The 15,801-nt window shown below is 39.5% G+C and overlaps 1 protein-coding gene and 1 long non-coding RNA gene across 3 annotated transcripts; one reads left to right on the top strand and one right to left on the bottom strand.

Moving 5' to 3' along the window:
- The first annotated feature begins 324 nt into the window (after positions 1–324).
- LOC120110230 lies at positions 325–13,930 on the top strand. Of its 2 annotated transcripts, none has more exons than XR_005511006.1 (2): positions 325–600; positions 10,753–11,546. XR_005511006.1 is itself a non-coding variant. In XM_039124589.1 (2 exons), the coding sequence occupies exons 1-2, from the start codon at positions 490–492 to the stop codon at positions 13,600–13,602; spliced, it is 408 nt and encodes a 135-aa protein (XP_038980517.1). In that variant the 5' UTR covers positions 325–489; the 3' UTR covers positions 13,603–13,930. The 2 variants fall into 2 exon arrangements, 1 of the variants encoding a protein (XP_038980517.1); XM_039124589.1 differs by lacking the exon at positions 10,753–11,546 and adding an exon at positions 13,306–13,930.
- Positions 11,707–13,307, bottom strand: LOC120110231. Its single transcript, XR_005511007.1, has 2 exons — positions 12,298–13,307; positions 11,707–12,094 (listed from the first exon to the last, which is right to left on the bottom strand). It is a non-coding gene; the product is annotated as an uncharacterized LOC120110231 (long non-coding RNA).
- Positions 13,931–15,801: the final 1,871 nt, after the last annotated feature.

Genomic DNA, 15,801 nt, shown 5'->3' with positions numbered 1-15,801 from the left:
GAAAATTATTCGTCCTTCTAACAGCCCTGGAAGGACTGTTTGCACAAATAAACTATGCAGAGGGGTTTAACCAAAAATTTCCTTTTTATTGGCCAAACGAACTCGGGTTTCGGATCGAAACCCAAAAACCCGAACCCGTTATGCCCGTTATGCCCTTTTTTAAATGCAGACGGGTTACCAATTACGGGTTCGGGTTAAAACTCAAAACCCGGACCCGTTATGAATAAATTAATATTTTTTTTTTTTAAAAGAACTGAAGACGGGTCGGGATCGACCCGTCTTCCTCCTCTTTTAGCGGCGGGCTAGGGTTCCGCTGAAACCCAGCCCGCCAGCCTCCGGTCGCCGGGCGACGAGCGCGCCGCCTCCTTCCGGTGGACTCGCCGCCCGATGGCGAGCCCACCGGCGGTCGCACGCCAGCAGGGCAACGCCGGCGGGTTGGGGTTCCGCCGAACCCAACCCGTCGGCTCTTAGGAGCAGCGGGCGGCGATCATGCTGCCGGACGAAGTGCCGCCCGACGGCGCCACCGGGATGGGCCCGGTGCCGGACGAAACGCCGCCCGACGGCGTCACCCGGGCGGTCGAACCACCCGCACTGACTCCGGTGAGTTTTATCTTTTTTTTTTAAAAAAAAAAGGGTGGGAGGCAGACCATGGCCGGCGGCTACGTGGTGCGGGCACCAGAATCCAGAAAAGACTCCAATCAATTAACTCAAGGTCACTGTGGCTTTGATCGAGTCCTGTAAATAAATTCAATAAGTCAGAAAGCAAGCCTCAATAAGTCAGAAAGCAAGCCAAGTCAGGACATGTTGCATGTTTCTACCACCACCTTTGCACACCCTTGGAGCACCACCTCGGCATCCACATCAACATCAGCTGGCCACCTCACCACCACTCCAACCAATGGAAGCACGCCAACCAGGATGAAGTCAAGCATAAGGAGCCGACCACATCATCTCATCAAAGAAACCAATGCAACGTCATGCCACCTCATCAGAAGAACCAATCACCATGCCACCTCATACAAGTTGACACGTCACCCAAATTCAAAGTCCAAGAGGTCGGCCACAATTTAAATGCAAGAAAATTTCAAATGGGAGCCAACAACTTTTCAAATCCTCCCCCTTAAAGCCGGCCAACTTTCTTTCCTTTTCTCTAGCAACCAAGCCTTCAAATGTGGAGCGCCATTCATTATGTGTTTAAATTTCAAATCATGAGGAAAGTCTATAAATACCTCCTCATGATATCTTGTAATTTCAATTGATGAATGAATAAAAAGTGCTTCTTTCTTCCTTAGCAATCTTGCTTTGTCACCTTGAGAGAAGGTTGGGCGTGAGGCCCTTGTTCCAAGTTGGGCGTGAGGCCCTAAAGCCACTACCACATCCACCGCTGCCCTACCTCCTCTCGCCTCCTTTTTCTTTTGTGATTTCCATTCCCCTCTCACGCCAAAGTTCTAATCCCTATTTCTTTGCAGGTCCTTAAAGTACTCCATGTCATTGGGTCAATTATCCTTCCAAACCAATAGCAAAAGGGCCCTGTTGCAACGGAAGATGAAGCTTGGTCATCCAATCATCAACCTTCGAGAGTGAGATCAAGGATCCTCCTCCAAAAAAATTTCAGAAGTTCAATGTTTGGTAAACCTCAACTCTAGGTCTGATTTATTGAAGGAAGTGTCCTAATCAAGTGGTTTCTCAACCACAACGGTCCATTCTTCTAAGTCCTAAATGAATTAGTACATGCGGGTAACTAGTCTTGAAATTACTATGCTCATGTTAATGTTTTCTTATCCCATATGTGACTGAATTTTCTGCTGCTATTAGGCTAGTTAATCAACATAACTTACTGATAATCCTTATGTTTAAATCCCTCGCATTCATCCCGCATCACTACGCCGGATCCTCTGATGGCTCATGGCGGCATATGCCGGCCAGATCCGGCGTCAGCAGGGTCATTCTTCCCCTTTTGGGGTTGTTTCTCAAATCCATGAATCCGGCCCGATCCGGCATTTGGATGGGATGGAAGCCATGGCTGATCCGGCATTGGGGTTGTTTTGCCGGCCATCACAGGGTCGGACCATCCCATTGCCAAGTCCCTGCGGCCGTGGAGGACTATCCATGGACTGTCAAAAATGGGTCTTTTACCATGATCTGGTTCTCCCCTTTACTGTGATCTGGTTCTAGGATGAACCAGGCTCTGATACCACATGATAAAAACCATCTTAAATAGGATCATAATAGAACCAATCTTGAAAGGAAGCATACCTGGATCCATGATAGACTGAACGATCAAAGCTTCCTTTGTTTTCTGGATGATCAAGTCCTAAGTTCGTATCTCCCTCTTGGCCCCTGTTCGAACACTCAGGAGATGGAGTCCAATTTTCTGTTCGCTTGCTAGGCAGAGGGTGAGACCCGTTATGTTATCCTACCATCAAGGATAATGCTTCCACTTCTCACGGAATCGTAACTGACCACGATGTGGTCATGTGGGTCAAAACCCAACAACATGGTGTTGTGGTTCAAATTTGGCTCGAAGGTGGCCACACCGGGAGAAACAAGGAAGCTGCCTGCCGGAGTGGAGAAAGAAGAGCCATCTTCCGTGCGACGGCGTACCTACACAAAGTCTCACTAGTGATTCCGGTGAGGGCCCTCCGATGCTCAAATTAGAGTGGATCTTAGTTGATCAAAAAAGTTCCATAGGTGTTACCTAATGGGGCTATTTATAGTCCCCGTAGAAGTGCCTAGGTGGCGAGGTATGACCCATCCTTATCATGGGAGGAGATGGCTTTTAGCCAGATGGCGCGCAGCTAGAGCTTGCTTGAGGCGCACGGTGTAGGGCGTTTTTATGAACGGTAAGATGTTGGTAGATGTGGCAGGGTATGGCTGGGGCAGCATGGCGTCGTCCTTGATTGTCGTTGGTCACCAAGCAAAGCATGGCGCGATAAAGTTGTAATGTACGGCCACATATGCGAGCATAGGCGTGTGTGTGGATGCGGACGTGGGCGAGATCAAGCTCGATGAGAGGTCGCATCATATACTCGGTGAGGTCAGCCCAGTGAGTGTTGAGGTCAAGCTCGCTCGAGAGGTCGCGCATATATTTAGTGAGGTCGGCTTGGCGGGTGCTGAGGTCGGCCTAGCCTCTCCGATTCTAAAGTCTGCTCGGTAGGGTGCCTTGAGCTCGTGGGTCGGGGTACGTTGTTGGATAGGGCGTCCCGAACTTGGCCAAGGTATGTCATCGAATATCAATGGCGCCTCGAGCTCGGGTCGAGGCGTGTTGGCGAATATAAAGATGCCCCGAGCTTGGATCGGGGTGTGTTGGCGAATATAAAGGCACCCCGAGCTCGGGTGGGGTCGTATCGGCGAATATAAAGGCGCCCCGAGCTCTGCTGGGGCGTGTCGTCGTATAGTGCAGTCGAAGAAGCTCTTTGGCTCGCCGGCAACGCAGCAGGGCGCCCCGAACTCGGGCCTAAGACGTCATTATAAACATTAGAAGAGGTTGCTATAGGTCGTAGCAATAGAGAGATTCGGCCGAGGTCGGCCGAGCTTTCGACGAAGTCCAAGATCAGATTGGCTCTTAACAGAATCGAGGTCTGGCCTGGTCGGTGTCGAAGTCTGGCTGGCTGGAATCGGATGATCCCTTATTCTGAGCAAAACGATCCATTTTGCCCCCCATCACATGGCACCTTGGTATCTAATCTAAAGAACTTTTTCTTGGTACCAACTTCACGCCCATAGCGTTATTTTAAATTTATATATTTTACTATTACACAACAAGAAACTTGGACATTAGCGACGCTTTTTTTGGCTATTAGCGATGCTTAAAAGCGTCGGTAGAAACCATCCCGACGCTTTCCAAAGCGTCGGTAAAGCATCGCCTATGCTACAGTGGAAAAAATATTTTCCGACGCTTTTAAAAGCGTCGCTAATTCCAATTTCACGACGCTTTAAAGCGTCGCTCTTTCCCGACGCTTTAAAGCGTCGCGAACTCCCGACGCTTTTAAAGCGTCGCGAATTCCCATTTGCAAAAAAAAAAATTACCATTTGCGGTCTACATCTTCTCCTCCATTCAGAAATACAAACAATCTCCCCGATCGGTACCTTCATTCCATCCGCGCAGAGTGGTTGGGTTTGGCTATATAAACAGTTTTTTTTTTCAGATCCACCGATGTGGGACTAAGATGAGGTGATGTTTTGGCTTCCGACGACGCTTTTAAGCGTCGTTATTTAACGACGCTAAAAAGCGTCGTTAAAAGTTTCGACGACGCTTTTAAGCGTCGTCATTAGCCGACGCTTTTTAAAAGCGTCCGCAAATGTTGACGGGAAAATTTTTTTGCCGACGCTTGGAATAAGCGTCGGCAAATAAGAGTCGGTAATGTTCTTTTTTTGTGTAGTGTTAGGATGCATGACAGATTTCAATAAGCTAAACAATTTGGACCTATATACAATAAAGCGAATTCTTAGTGACTGAACGTCATGTGCATGCCAATATGCGTTAGGTAGGTTATTATTGTGCATCTCAGGACTCGTGCTCGGTATCAATTGGAGGCCTATAAAGTCACACATGTAGCCTGCAGCCCACAACGAGTGCACCAATCAAGTATTGGACATATGTTGGGGCACAAGATTCTTAGGTATAAAGGATCTGCACTTATGCCAACTTATAGAAGATGGTTGATTTTAATGAGAAAAATCTTAATAATTTTCACTTGAATCCATAAAAAATGCATGTACTTTAGCTCGTAAGGTTTTTGTCGGTAGAGCCTTAGCTAGTAATGTTTTTGCTAATAGAATTTTTTAACAAAAAGTTGTTTGCAGTTTACTAATTATATTTTTGACGTTCTTCGAAACTGCAATATTTGTGAAAAAGTGCCTTTATTATTTAAAATAACAATAAAAGATATTGCATCGTGGTTTCAGTTATCTAACTATTTATACTATCAAAAACTATTATCATAAAGTCTTCTTAATTTATAAATTTTTTATTTTAATATTTTAATCTAAATAATACAACACATCTGATATTATTATTTTCAAATAATATGATAATAATATTTTGTTATAGTATTATATTATTATCATGGGTATTTCATCTCTACAAAAAATTTTATTAACATAAGAATACTTTCTCGACATATCTAAATTAGATCTTTTGCACAAAAGCTCCGAATGGAGCTTTTTTCTTGACGACTTTTTTTAGTGCTTTGAGTAAGTAGAAAATTGTTTAAAATTTTTACCAAACATCTCAAAATGATGCAAAAGAATCTTTAATCCTCTGAGAAGTGCTTTTTAGCCCCTAAAAAATGCTAAATTGGGCCTCAGAGGATGATGAAAGTTGACATAACATGAAAAACCGAGAGAGATAAAGAAAGTTGATGGATAGTATCAGTCATATCAACCAAGACTATTTGTAGTAGCTTTGAATATTCAAGTATATTTAATAATTAGAAGAAAATATTTATGGATGATTGTCTAGAGGAGAGATAGCAATGGATGTTCTTAGTATAATACAAACCTGGCCCAAAACCAATGTGAAATGTGAGGCTTGGGAATGTAAAATACATCTATCAAGCTATTGAGTTAGGTTGGTGTCCAAAATCAGACATGAAATAATACCAAAAAAATAAAATTAGACTTAAAATTTTATTAAGTTGATGTTGGACATAGGTTTGAATCGAATCCATGGATTGAGTTGTTTTATGTATGTCTATAGATGTAATATTTTAATATTTCTTCTCTCTTACTTATCTTAACAAACAAATATATGAAAATATTCCAAATTTTCTACTATGGCAATGACATTTCTTGTGGGCCTTTATGTCATGGATGGAAGGACGGGAATCAACAGTCACCCTCTCTCTCTCTCCCTCCCCTTCCTTGATCCCTTCTCTCTCACTCTTTCAGTAATCAGTCCTTGTCTTCTCACTTCACCATCAAGATAAGAGTCAAAAGTAGCGAAGAACCTAAAACTTGATCAATATCATTTATACTTAGACCTACTATTAGATAAAGTTGAAGCATTGTAAATTATATTCGGGTTTGAGTTCAGACTTCAGAAATGGGGTTTAGGTTTGACCATAATTATAACCAGATGCAGTCTTCACTTGGCTAAAAGATAGTCGTTGGACAATGCATGTGTGGAACAACACGGAATTTAAACAGTTTAGCATTTACATTAGATTATAGATATATTCCCTGTTTTGGCTGACAGAATTCTTTTCAATTCTATCTCAAAGAAATAGAGAAAGGAAGAGCTAAAATAGAGTAACATTCCATTTAGCAGTTTTTTTGAATTTTTTAAAAGAGATTTTAATGGACTATAAACAAGGATGACAATAGGTTATTAGGTACATTCTTGTAAAAATCAGCCACTATGGATTTTGGTCTGAAAATGTATTCCTAAAGTATCAAGATAGCATTACATGGTATGAAGCGATTGCTATTGGGCAAAAACCCACCATAGTGGCTGGTACACTACGAGCACAAAGTAGGTGATTTTGTTCCTTTCCAAACTGGACTGATTTTTAATTGGAATAGTCTAAACAATCAACTGCTCAAATAGGTCGACCAAAGCCACTCAAATTATCTCATGCCCTAGCCAAAGATAAAATGCTAATTAAAGAAGAGGAGAATAAGAAGTGAATTATGTTATACAATTATCAACATCTTTCTTCTAAAGTTAATGACATGGGATTATGCACAATTTTATCTTATCAGTAATATTCTTATTTTTGGTGGATGATAATATTGGCCACTAGATTGTGGATATTTATATTTTATATTGATGTTGATGTGATATTATGATGTTAGATAATATTGTATAGCTTTATCCTTATTTTTTTCATTTCTAATGAAGTTCTTTTTACCAACTCACCAACGACTTCCTGCGCACTACTCGATGCTCATAGTCACTCTCCCTTTCTCTCTCTTTCCCTCTCTCTCTTGGAATCTCTAGTTCATTGGTCTCTCTCCATCTCTAAACCACCCTCTCTTCTCTCTCTCTCTCTCTCTCTCTCTCTCTCTCTCTCTCTGTGTGTGTGTGTGTGTCATACTTAGCCTCTCCCATTATCCTTTTGTTTCTCTCTCCAACGAGGCTTGTCACTCTTGCAATCAATAGGAGGCAAATATACCTGATCTTGGAGGCATATCAGGCTCAAGGGACAAGCCCTACACCCGAGATAACCTTGACCCTCCCTCTATTTTTGAATTAGGGATTGATGGTATTCCTGGAGGCTAGATTGAGCTTGGTGGTGCACATCTAGATCTTAATTACTAGTCATTAGATCTGTAGTCACAACCCCTGATATGAAAGAATCATGGGTTGTCAAGCCTTGGGTGGGTTCTCCAAATTAGGTGGACCCTTCATATACTCGGATTTAAAGTGAAATTTATGGTTACTTTAGATCTTTTTAGAAAATCTAATCATCTATATATTTTGTCTAGATCATACAGAGCATTGTTGGAAGAATTTCTATATTTTGTAACCGGATCTGTAAGCATATATCTCTATCTAGAGCTTTACAAATACATTCATGTTTTATTTATACAATCTATCTTATAGCTAATACCTTGATCTGCATATGTATATTTTGTATTGTATTTAGTACATAGTTGTTTAAAAAATATATATTTACAATTCATGAAAAGAAATGAATTTCAAAACATGGATCAAGTATAGAAGACAACATTGTGTATGCTTGTTGGATTTCCATGATGAAAATGTACTTCAAGAAAAATGTTTGATTGATATGGCATGTAATGTGCCACTTGAGCATGATCATGGGCATGAGTATTTAAATTGCACATTGGAATTATTTGAAAGAGATGCCAAACCTTGTTTGAAAATGGATAGACATTTGAAGAAATTATTTTTACTATATGACTAAGAACAATTAACTGAAATGGATGTGATGTTTGCTCTCTAGTTTGACTATGATCATATATATTCATGATCTGCTTTCCTTTCAGGCCTAGCCAGTAGGGCGATTGCTGGAATAGACTGATCGATGGTGTATTTTATATTCAAAAATTATTTTTTTTTAGCCTAGCTAGTCAAGGCAATCGTTTACACATGCTATTAACAGATATATCTCCTATGTGATTCAGAGCTAGTTTTCTTTTAGGTCCAGCCTGTTAGAGCGAAACGTTAGCATATATGGATTGATAGCATGCTATTGTATTCAAGAGCTAGTCTCTTATGGCCTTGCCATGGGGTAGGTCGTAGTTGCAAAGATTGAAAAGGATAAAAATATGTTATTACTTTACTTAAAGTTTTATAAAAGGGGTTTTCTCAATGGGATAAATTTAAAAGTTTTTTTTTATTCCAAGATTTTGAAGGTGAAATATCTAAATTGTTAAAAATCTATTTGTCGGTTGTAGATTTCCTTCTTGAGAATTTACTAGATTAGTTTCTATTATAATATTTGTATTTATGAATATCATTTTATTTAGTTATATCACTACAAGAAAACTTATCTTTTCCGGCGCTTTTTGTAATCTTTACCGACGCTTATAAGCGTCGGCTAAAGTTTCCGCAACACAAACAGAAGCGTCGCAAAAGCGTTGGCGATACCGGAGTGGCAAATATTTTTGCCGACGCTAAGAGAAAGCGTCGGAAAAAACTGGGCTTTCCCGACGCTAATGTAAGCGTCGGCAAAAACACATTCGCCGACGCTTTAAAGCGTTAGGAAAGCCCAAAGGAAGCCCAACTCTGGGTTTTCGCCGATGCTATAAAGCATCGGTAAATGTATTTTTACCGACGCTATAACGACGCTTATATAGCGTCGCCTAAAGGGATTTTTACCGACGCTTTGTAAGCGTCGGCGATGGCGTGCCAGCCCGTGCCAAAGGGGGTTTTTAACGACGCTTTAAAGCGTCGGGAGTGAATTTTTTTTTAAAAAAAGAAAAACAAAAGCATATTAAAAAACATATTATAGCAATATGAACCTGCATTACATTTACATCAAAATAAATATTCAGATCATTCAAAACATTCATATTGTCATATATGATTAAATTTACATAATAAGTTTAGAATTACAATGTACTTTAAAAAATATAAGAAAGATACATATAAAACTTCTTAAATAACAGTCTAAAACGTATCAGGGACCGGATTCAGCACCATCATCATCTCTACGAGCTATTGAAGTATCAGAAATCTACAAACAAAAAAAGAAAAATATTAGAAGTTAGGAATATGAAAATCATTAACTCATGCAAAATAAGTAATAATTATGTAAAATCATCAAATATATATAGTTATTTACCTGAGGAGGGAGAAATCGTTGTAACATAGATGAAATATGCTCAAGCTGAGACTGCAAAGTTTGTTGGTTTTGCTTCAACTCCGCCAACTCTGCCTGATGGCGATCCTTCATATCTTCAATTGTTGCCTGAAGTTTACTAACTTCTGCATTGGTACTGCCTTCTCCAGCATTTCTTTTATACATGCCCACCGCAGACAACTGAGTGGGGGTAACTCCAACGCCATAACCCCTCACTCTACCATAACGCTCCGGGCCCAGTAATTCAGCGAGCACCTGAGCTTCGACATGACTGGTCGCGTCGGATGATGATGACTCCCGACGCGCTCTGAAATAAGAGTTGTTGCCTTGTCCTATATCTCTCAAAAGAAAAAGTCATATTAATGCATGCCAATAATAGAACTAATAAAAATATCATTGAAAGAGTCAAAGATGAATACATACAACTATATCTCTTGACTCCTCCCGAACAAAACTGCCATCTCTATGGGTGTGAGTCATCTTATAAAACTCCACCGTACCAGGCTCCCTCCCATTATCATCCATCTATAACAAAATGTATATTGGCAAGCTAGTTATCATGATACATGCTATATGATAGAACAGTTTAAAATGATTTTAAAGAGTTGCAAAAAAACTTACGAATTCAGCTTTACGTCGAGCATAACTCATCGAGCCTGAAATATGAGGAACAGTCTGAGAGGCTCGTGCAGCTCTACCTATGTTGGAATATGTCTTCCCAAAAAAAAAATAAACAATATAAATTTGTAATCTAAATTATTAGCAAAAACAATCTAAGGTATTGAAAAAATATACACAACCTAAGCTTTTTCGGAAAACCAATAGTGGACAAGCACCCTCCACTGATGAGGGATTACATCAGGAGGACAAACACGAGCAACCTTCTCTTCTGTCATACCATCGTGCTTCCAGTCCGCCTTTAACTTGACCCTTTATTCTTTCCACTTGCGGTTGACGGACTTCAGCACCCAATCATGACTCTCTTTAGGAAGCAAAAACTTTTTCTACACCAAAGTAATTAAAGAATATTATAACAATGTTAAATTAAAAAATAAAATTGTGATAGTAAGCAAATTCAATTCTTTACCTCAATAACTTTAAGAAGCTCAACCTTATACGAAGGAAGCATTTCATTCCATTTCGTATAGTTGAGCGGACACAACTGACCCTTCCGCGCAACCGATCCTAGAAAAGTCGATAAAATGCTTGCAGCCCTCTTGATGGGCTGCCCCAGTTCATTGCAATGTACCACGATCTTCTCATCCTCACGTAGGCTCCACACGTCCCGTGCTCGAGTGGGTCCTCGTGTCCTCCTCACTCTCCCCAGTCCATCTATAAAAATAAAATAAAATATCCATTAATTAAAACATTAAAGGCAAATGATTTAATATAATTAGATTGTAAGAAAAATTAATATATAAAATATAAATCAAATTACCTTGGATGTGCACGTCATCCATGTCTGGACAATCAACAGGTGGCACGTGCTCAGACTGAGACTCGTGCTGAGAATGGGACTCGTGCTGCTGGGACTCGTCGGGCTGCTGGGACTGCAAGGACTGATCGGAAGAAGATCCCACAGTTGTGTGCTGAAACTCAACATCTCTGAATCATTTTCCTCGCGGCATGTTGTTACCTAGTATGCACAAAAAGAAGCAATATTAGTTAAATAATAAATAAAATCTAAATATTGATTGCGGTGCTCACCAATTCTTTGGTAAGATTGTTTCTGATGCTGAGCTGCTCGATACACTACCCATTGTTTACTCATGATATGTTAACAATTCATGCAACTCTGAATCACAACTCATTCTTGCATAAGAGCTTTTATTTCTCAGAAAGAATGGTTGGAAACAGATGTTATAGATGCTAAAAGGAATGAAAGATTTTATTAATGTTTCGCCTTCTCCTTCATATTGACCTTTGTGCTAGTATTCTTGTTAATGCTATAATTTTTTTAAAGCAAATTAGCAAGTATAAATCTTTCTAAATGATTTTCTCAAAAATCATTACCTAATGAAACAGAAGAAACATATCAGTAATCACATAACTGTCAAAATTGTCACGAGAGAGAAAGAGAGATGTAATTCATAAGTGCGGGAATAATGTATACCTGTTTACAAGTAAGGCAAGTATCACTCCTTTCATCCACTGAAGAATACACTGTATGTGCTGATCTTTATTGTTTCTGTTCCTAAAAGTGAGCATTCAGAATAGGGGACAAAGCAAGTCTCCAATATACAACTAAAGATGAGGCATGCTGTAGGTTTCTGAGAATCCCGTTTCCACATAGACTTTTGTTCCATTTCTACATTAGATGCTTTGTTGGAACCATTTCTCTTTATAAGAAAAAGAAGAAGAAAATTTAACAAATCTTGTGGAGCTAACAGGTTTGAACCATGAAATGGCGCCATACTTCGCTAATTTTTTAGTCTTAGGAGATGAGCTGTACCAAAAGAATGCAGATGGACTTCTCTTGAGGCTAAAATGAAATGAAACCAGACACTATTAATTTCCGGAATGAACTGCTAATTTGACTAATTGATAATTCAAATATCGATTGAAATCTTAAGAAATAAAATAGAAAATACTGGCTGATATTTTGATATTATATTGACCAACATACTAAGTTAATAACCAAAAACCTATGAAAATATTAAAACTTTATTTATGAAAAGAATGATTTTTAAAGAATTAGACATCCCCTTGGAGACTGAAAATATTTTTACAACAGACTAAATATTTTTAAGTCAATGATATGCACTTAATAAACCTTCACCTGTTGCTCAGTTGGCTTTCCAATGGCTGCCTTCCCCATTCTCCTCAAGAAACAAAATGTCAAAGAATTAAAGAGATAAGTGCATAAATATGGAGATATCATAAAAACCCCTTTTATCCATCTGAATAGCTAGCATAGCACTTAAAGAAATGGGATGAAGGGAGAAATTAAAATCAAGTTACACCATCCTGATGATTAGAAAATGCTTAGTAGCTCTGTCATGGATCATCTTCCACTACCTACCTTCACCAACATTTTACCATGGACTATGTATGGTCCACAACATTATTGTCTTCCTCCCCTGTATGTAAGTCCAGATGCAATAATAAGAGGCGCAAACAAAATTATGGTCAAAGATATCAGAACGGAATATATTTTCCAGATATAACATTAAGTTCAATTGTCTCAAATAAGACCTCAGCAATCAGTAATTTCAGCCTCTTCATTCACTTCATCCACAGTAAGACGGTCTTCCCCAGCAATTCCTCACCAGGTGCTTGGCGAATGTCTGGAAAGGATCTCAATGTCATCACTTTATGTGCATGGTGAACTGCACCATAACACAGCACTATATCTGAATCATTAGTACAAGAACTGAAACACACCAAAGATGACGCAGGCATGCCGAATTTATTGACCATATAGATAATACCTGCTTTATCCACTGTTTATCAATCAGTCAGGAGTCAGGGCACTCTGAATGAAGTCATCTCTGTGATCTATTTTCATGATACTCAGTACTCATTACTCACCTTATAGAGACATTGTCTTTACTCAATGTACAAGCAGCACCACACATTTTGGTGTACATTATTTTCCCTTGAATTCAGTGTTAACCTTACCAATATTATAGTATGTCCTCATCAGTTAAAACTTCAAGAATAATGGTTGTTTTGTTGTCACAATCCCTTAGTTGCTTCCACAATGTTGAGACTCATCTACGCTTTACGACCTTTAAGATGTTATCATGTACTAATATGCATGTTTAGTAATTAGATGACACATCCCAACTATCAAATGCCTTGAACCCTTATAATAACACGCGAACAGCATCCTAGCATGTGAGGGTGAGTTTTGAAATCTGGCATGCACAAACCCTAAAAGGAAAGTTTATCTACTCAATTCATCAATGCAGGAAAGAACCCTAAAATCCAAGTCGATTGGCGTGGATTACCAAAATTGAGTTATCTATTAATTTAATGACATATCTATCTTGGCCTCAAAAAATCTTTTGAATTATCTCTTTCTCAGGCGGAGGGAGATGGGGTCGGCCGGTCGGCGCCGCAGAGGAGGAAGGAGGAGAGGAGGACGCGGACGGTCGCTCGGCGCCAGAGAGGAGGGAGGAGGAGAGGAGCTTGCCGTCGTACGTCGCTCGGCGCCGGAGAGGACAAGGGCCGCTCGCTCGTCGTCGGAGAGAAGGGAGGAGGAGAGGAGCTAGGGCTTGATCGATCGGTCGGAATGCAAAATGAGGAGAAGGGGGCCGGCCGCTTGGTTTTGGTTGTTAATTTGACTTTTGACGACGCTTATAAGCGTCGTCTTAGACTGTGAGTACAACGACACTAATAAGCGTCGTCTATTTCTACCCATTTTAAAAAAGCGTACGCTTTTTCTGTAAGATTACGACGACGCTTATGAGTGTCGGCTATTCTTAAGAATTACTGACGCTTAATTAAAGCGTCGGCAAATGTCGGCGGTATTGTATTTTTTCCCGACGCTTATCCCTAGCGTTGGGAAAAAAGCATCGGAAAAAGGCCGATTTTCCTGTAGTATATGCTTGCTCCAACTAGAAATATAGAGGAGTTATTGTGCTGTTATCTCACCTTTTGTTTTTCTTTTCTTTTCGAATGTTGACGAATAGCTCAAAAAGGATTTTGGTACTGAGAGCAGGAAAACTAGGACCTAGAAAATTTTCCCTTCTAGTTAAAAATAAAAATTTTGTGGTTGATATTTGATCAAGACAAAAGTCAATGGCTGATGATTTTGTTTTTGGTTAATTATGAACGTTTATTATTTAAGAATTTTCTAAGTGCTATAGTTTTACTGACTGATTTTATGCAGCAAATATCTAGAAAAAATTTAATATATTCTATAGGTCAAACGTTGTAGCATGAGCAGCCATACGTTTGCGCCTGCTTAATTATTAGTGGGAAGAGATGTGACACATTCATTTCAAATTACAAAACTTAAAGTTGAACGTAGTAACAGGAAATGGCATGATATTATATTTAACTTGAATGGCCAGGGGTTACAGTTCAATTTATAAGGTCCCATGGTTGTTGTACGGATAGTGACTAAATGCTTGTCCCCCTCTGGTTGACTCTAATTTAACTTTGTTCACAAGTCCAGTTGCTTCTTGGCTATTAAAATGAAAACTTAAGCTGCTCTATTGGCCTTTGTTTTACTATGGAACAAGAAGATTCAGAAGACCAAACAAGATTAATGGATGATCAAGAGTTTGTACTAAGATATATATATATATATATATATATAAATTGTTCCCGAGAACTCATTTGCTCTCACTGTATAAAACAAAGTAAACTTCATTTACAAGTTAAATGGAATTTGCGATGTTGGATCATTCTTATTGGTCAGTCTAAATCGAACTTCCTAATCAGCCAGAAGACAAAAGCGAACAAGATTAGCAGTTGCATATAGTATGTTGCAGCAATCAGGAGGAGCTACTCAGGCCACTAAATTCCAGGTATCATATGTTTACTCCTGAGAATCAGAAAAAAAATGGGGGAAAAATATTATAGTGCACAATATGTTTTCAACTAATTATAAAAGGTCAAGCATACGGAAAATGATACAAAATCTTTATCCCAAGGAATCATGTTAGTTAATTAATGACAGAGTTAACACTCCGAATAAGTGACATAGCATTGCTATACAAAAGTTTCCGTTACAAATACATGACATTAATTGAACCAATGAAGAAATGTAGGAACTGCAGCTATCATGGCAACACAATGTCGAAGATAAAGAAAGATCACCAATACTCTCTCCCTCTCTCTCTCTCTCTCTCACACACACACACACACATACACGCATTTTCAATGCAATCTCACTAAAAGTTCCAAAAATACTGTCAAAGTAATTTCTTAGCATTTTCAAACTCGAAGCTACTATAATGACTGCCAGTTAAACGTTGGTGTCTAGACTGATTACTTCTAACCATTGACAGCTTCATTTCTGACATCGATCATTTGAATAAACCTATCATGCTTTATAGAGGTTGACTTCTTTTTATTCTCTCTAAATCAAGGCAAATACCTTCTGAAAGCATCAGCACAGTCATCATGGCCATGTGTCTTCGTAGCATAATAGATATCATCCCCACTGAAAGTCTTGCACTTCTCCTAGCGGCATCTTTCGGGGGCTTGCCCAGTAACGAAGCTGATGAACTTGGATGCACGTTCCTAAAGAGTTTCTTTCGCTTTTTTGGATATCCTAGCATTGGGCGGCATATGGTTCATGATTCATCCTACAGTGGTTATCAGCAAGAGGTGATCTTGCCCATTGATGCATTCATCTCCTTGGGTTTTATTTGTTATGGCTCTTGAAATGTTGCGGTCAAGACCATTGTAATGCAGATGGCATCTATACTCTCCTTTATTTCCATAGAGAAGAACAGACCTAAACCCATTGAAGGGAGACATGTTGCACTCGGGCCTCTTTGGATTTCTACGTATAAATATATAGTCAGAGGCTCACGCGCATCAAGTGCACCAACATCTCTAACCTAGT

Source organism: Phoenix dactylifera, chromosome 3 (genome assembly GCF_009389715.1).
Source record: "Phoenix dactylifera cultivar Barhee BC4 chromosome 3, palm_55x_up_171113_PBpolish2nd_filt_p, whole genome shotgun sequence".
In the NCBI taxonomy this organism is placed as follows: domain Eukaryota; kingdom Viridiplantae; phylum Streptophyta; class Magnoliopsida; order Arecales; family Arecaceae; genus Phoenix; species Phoenix dactylifera.
Note: the sequence above shows the minus strand (reverse complement) of the source record. Positions and strands in the feature narration are given on the sequence as shown.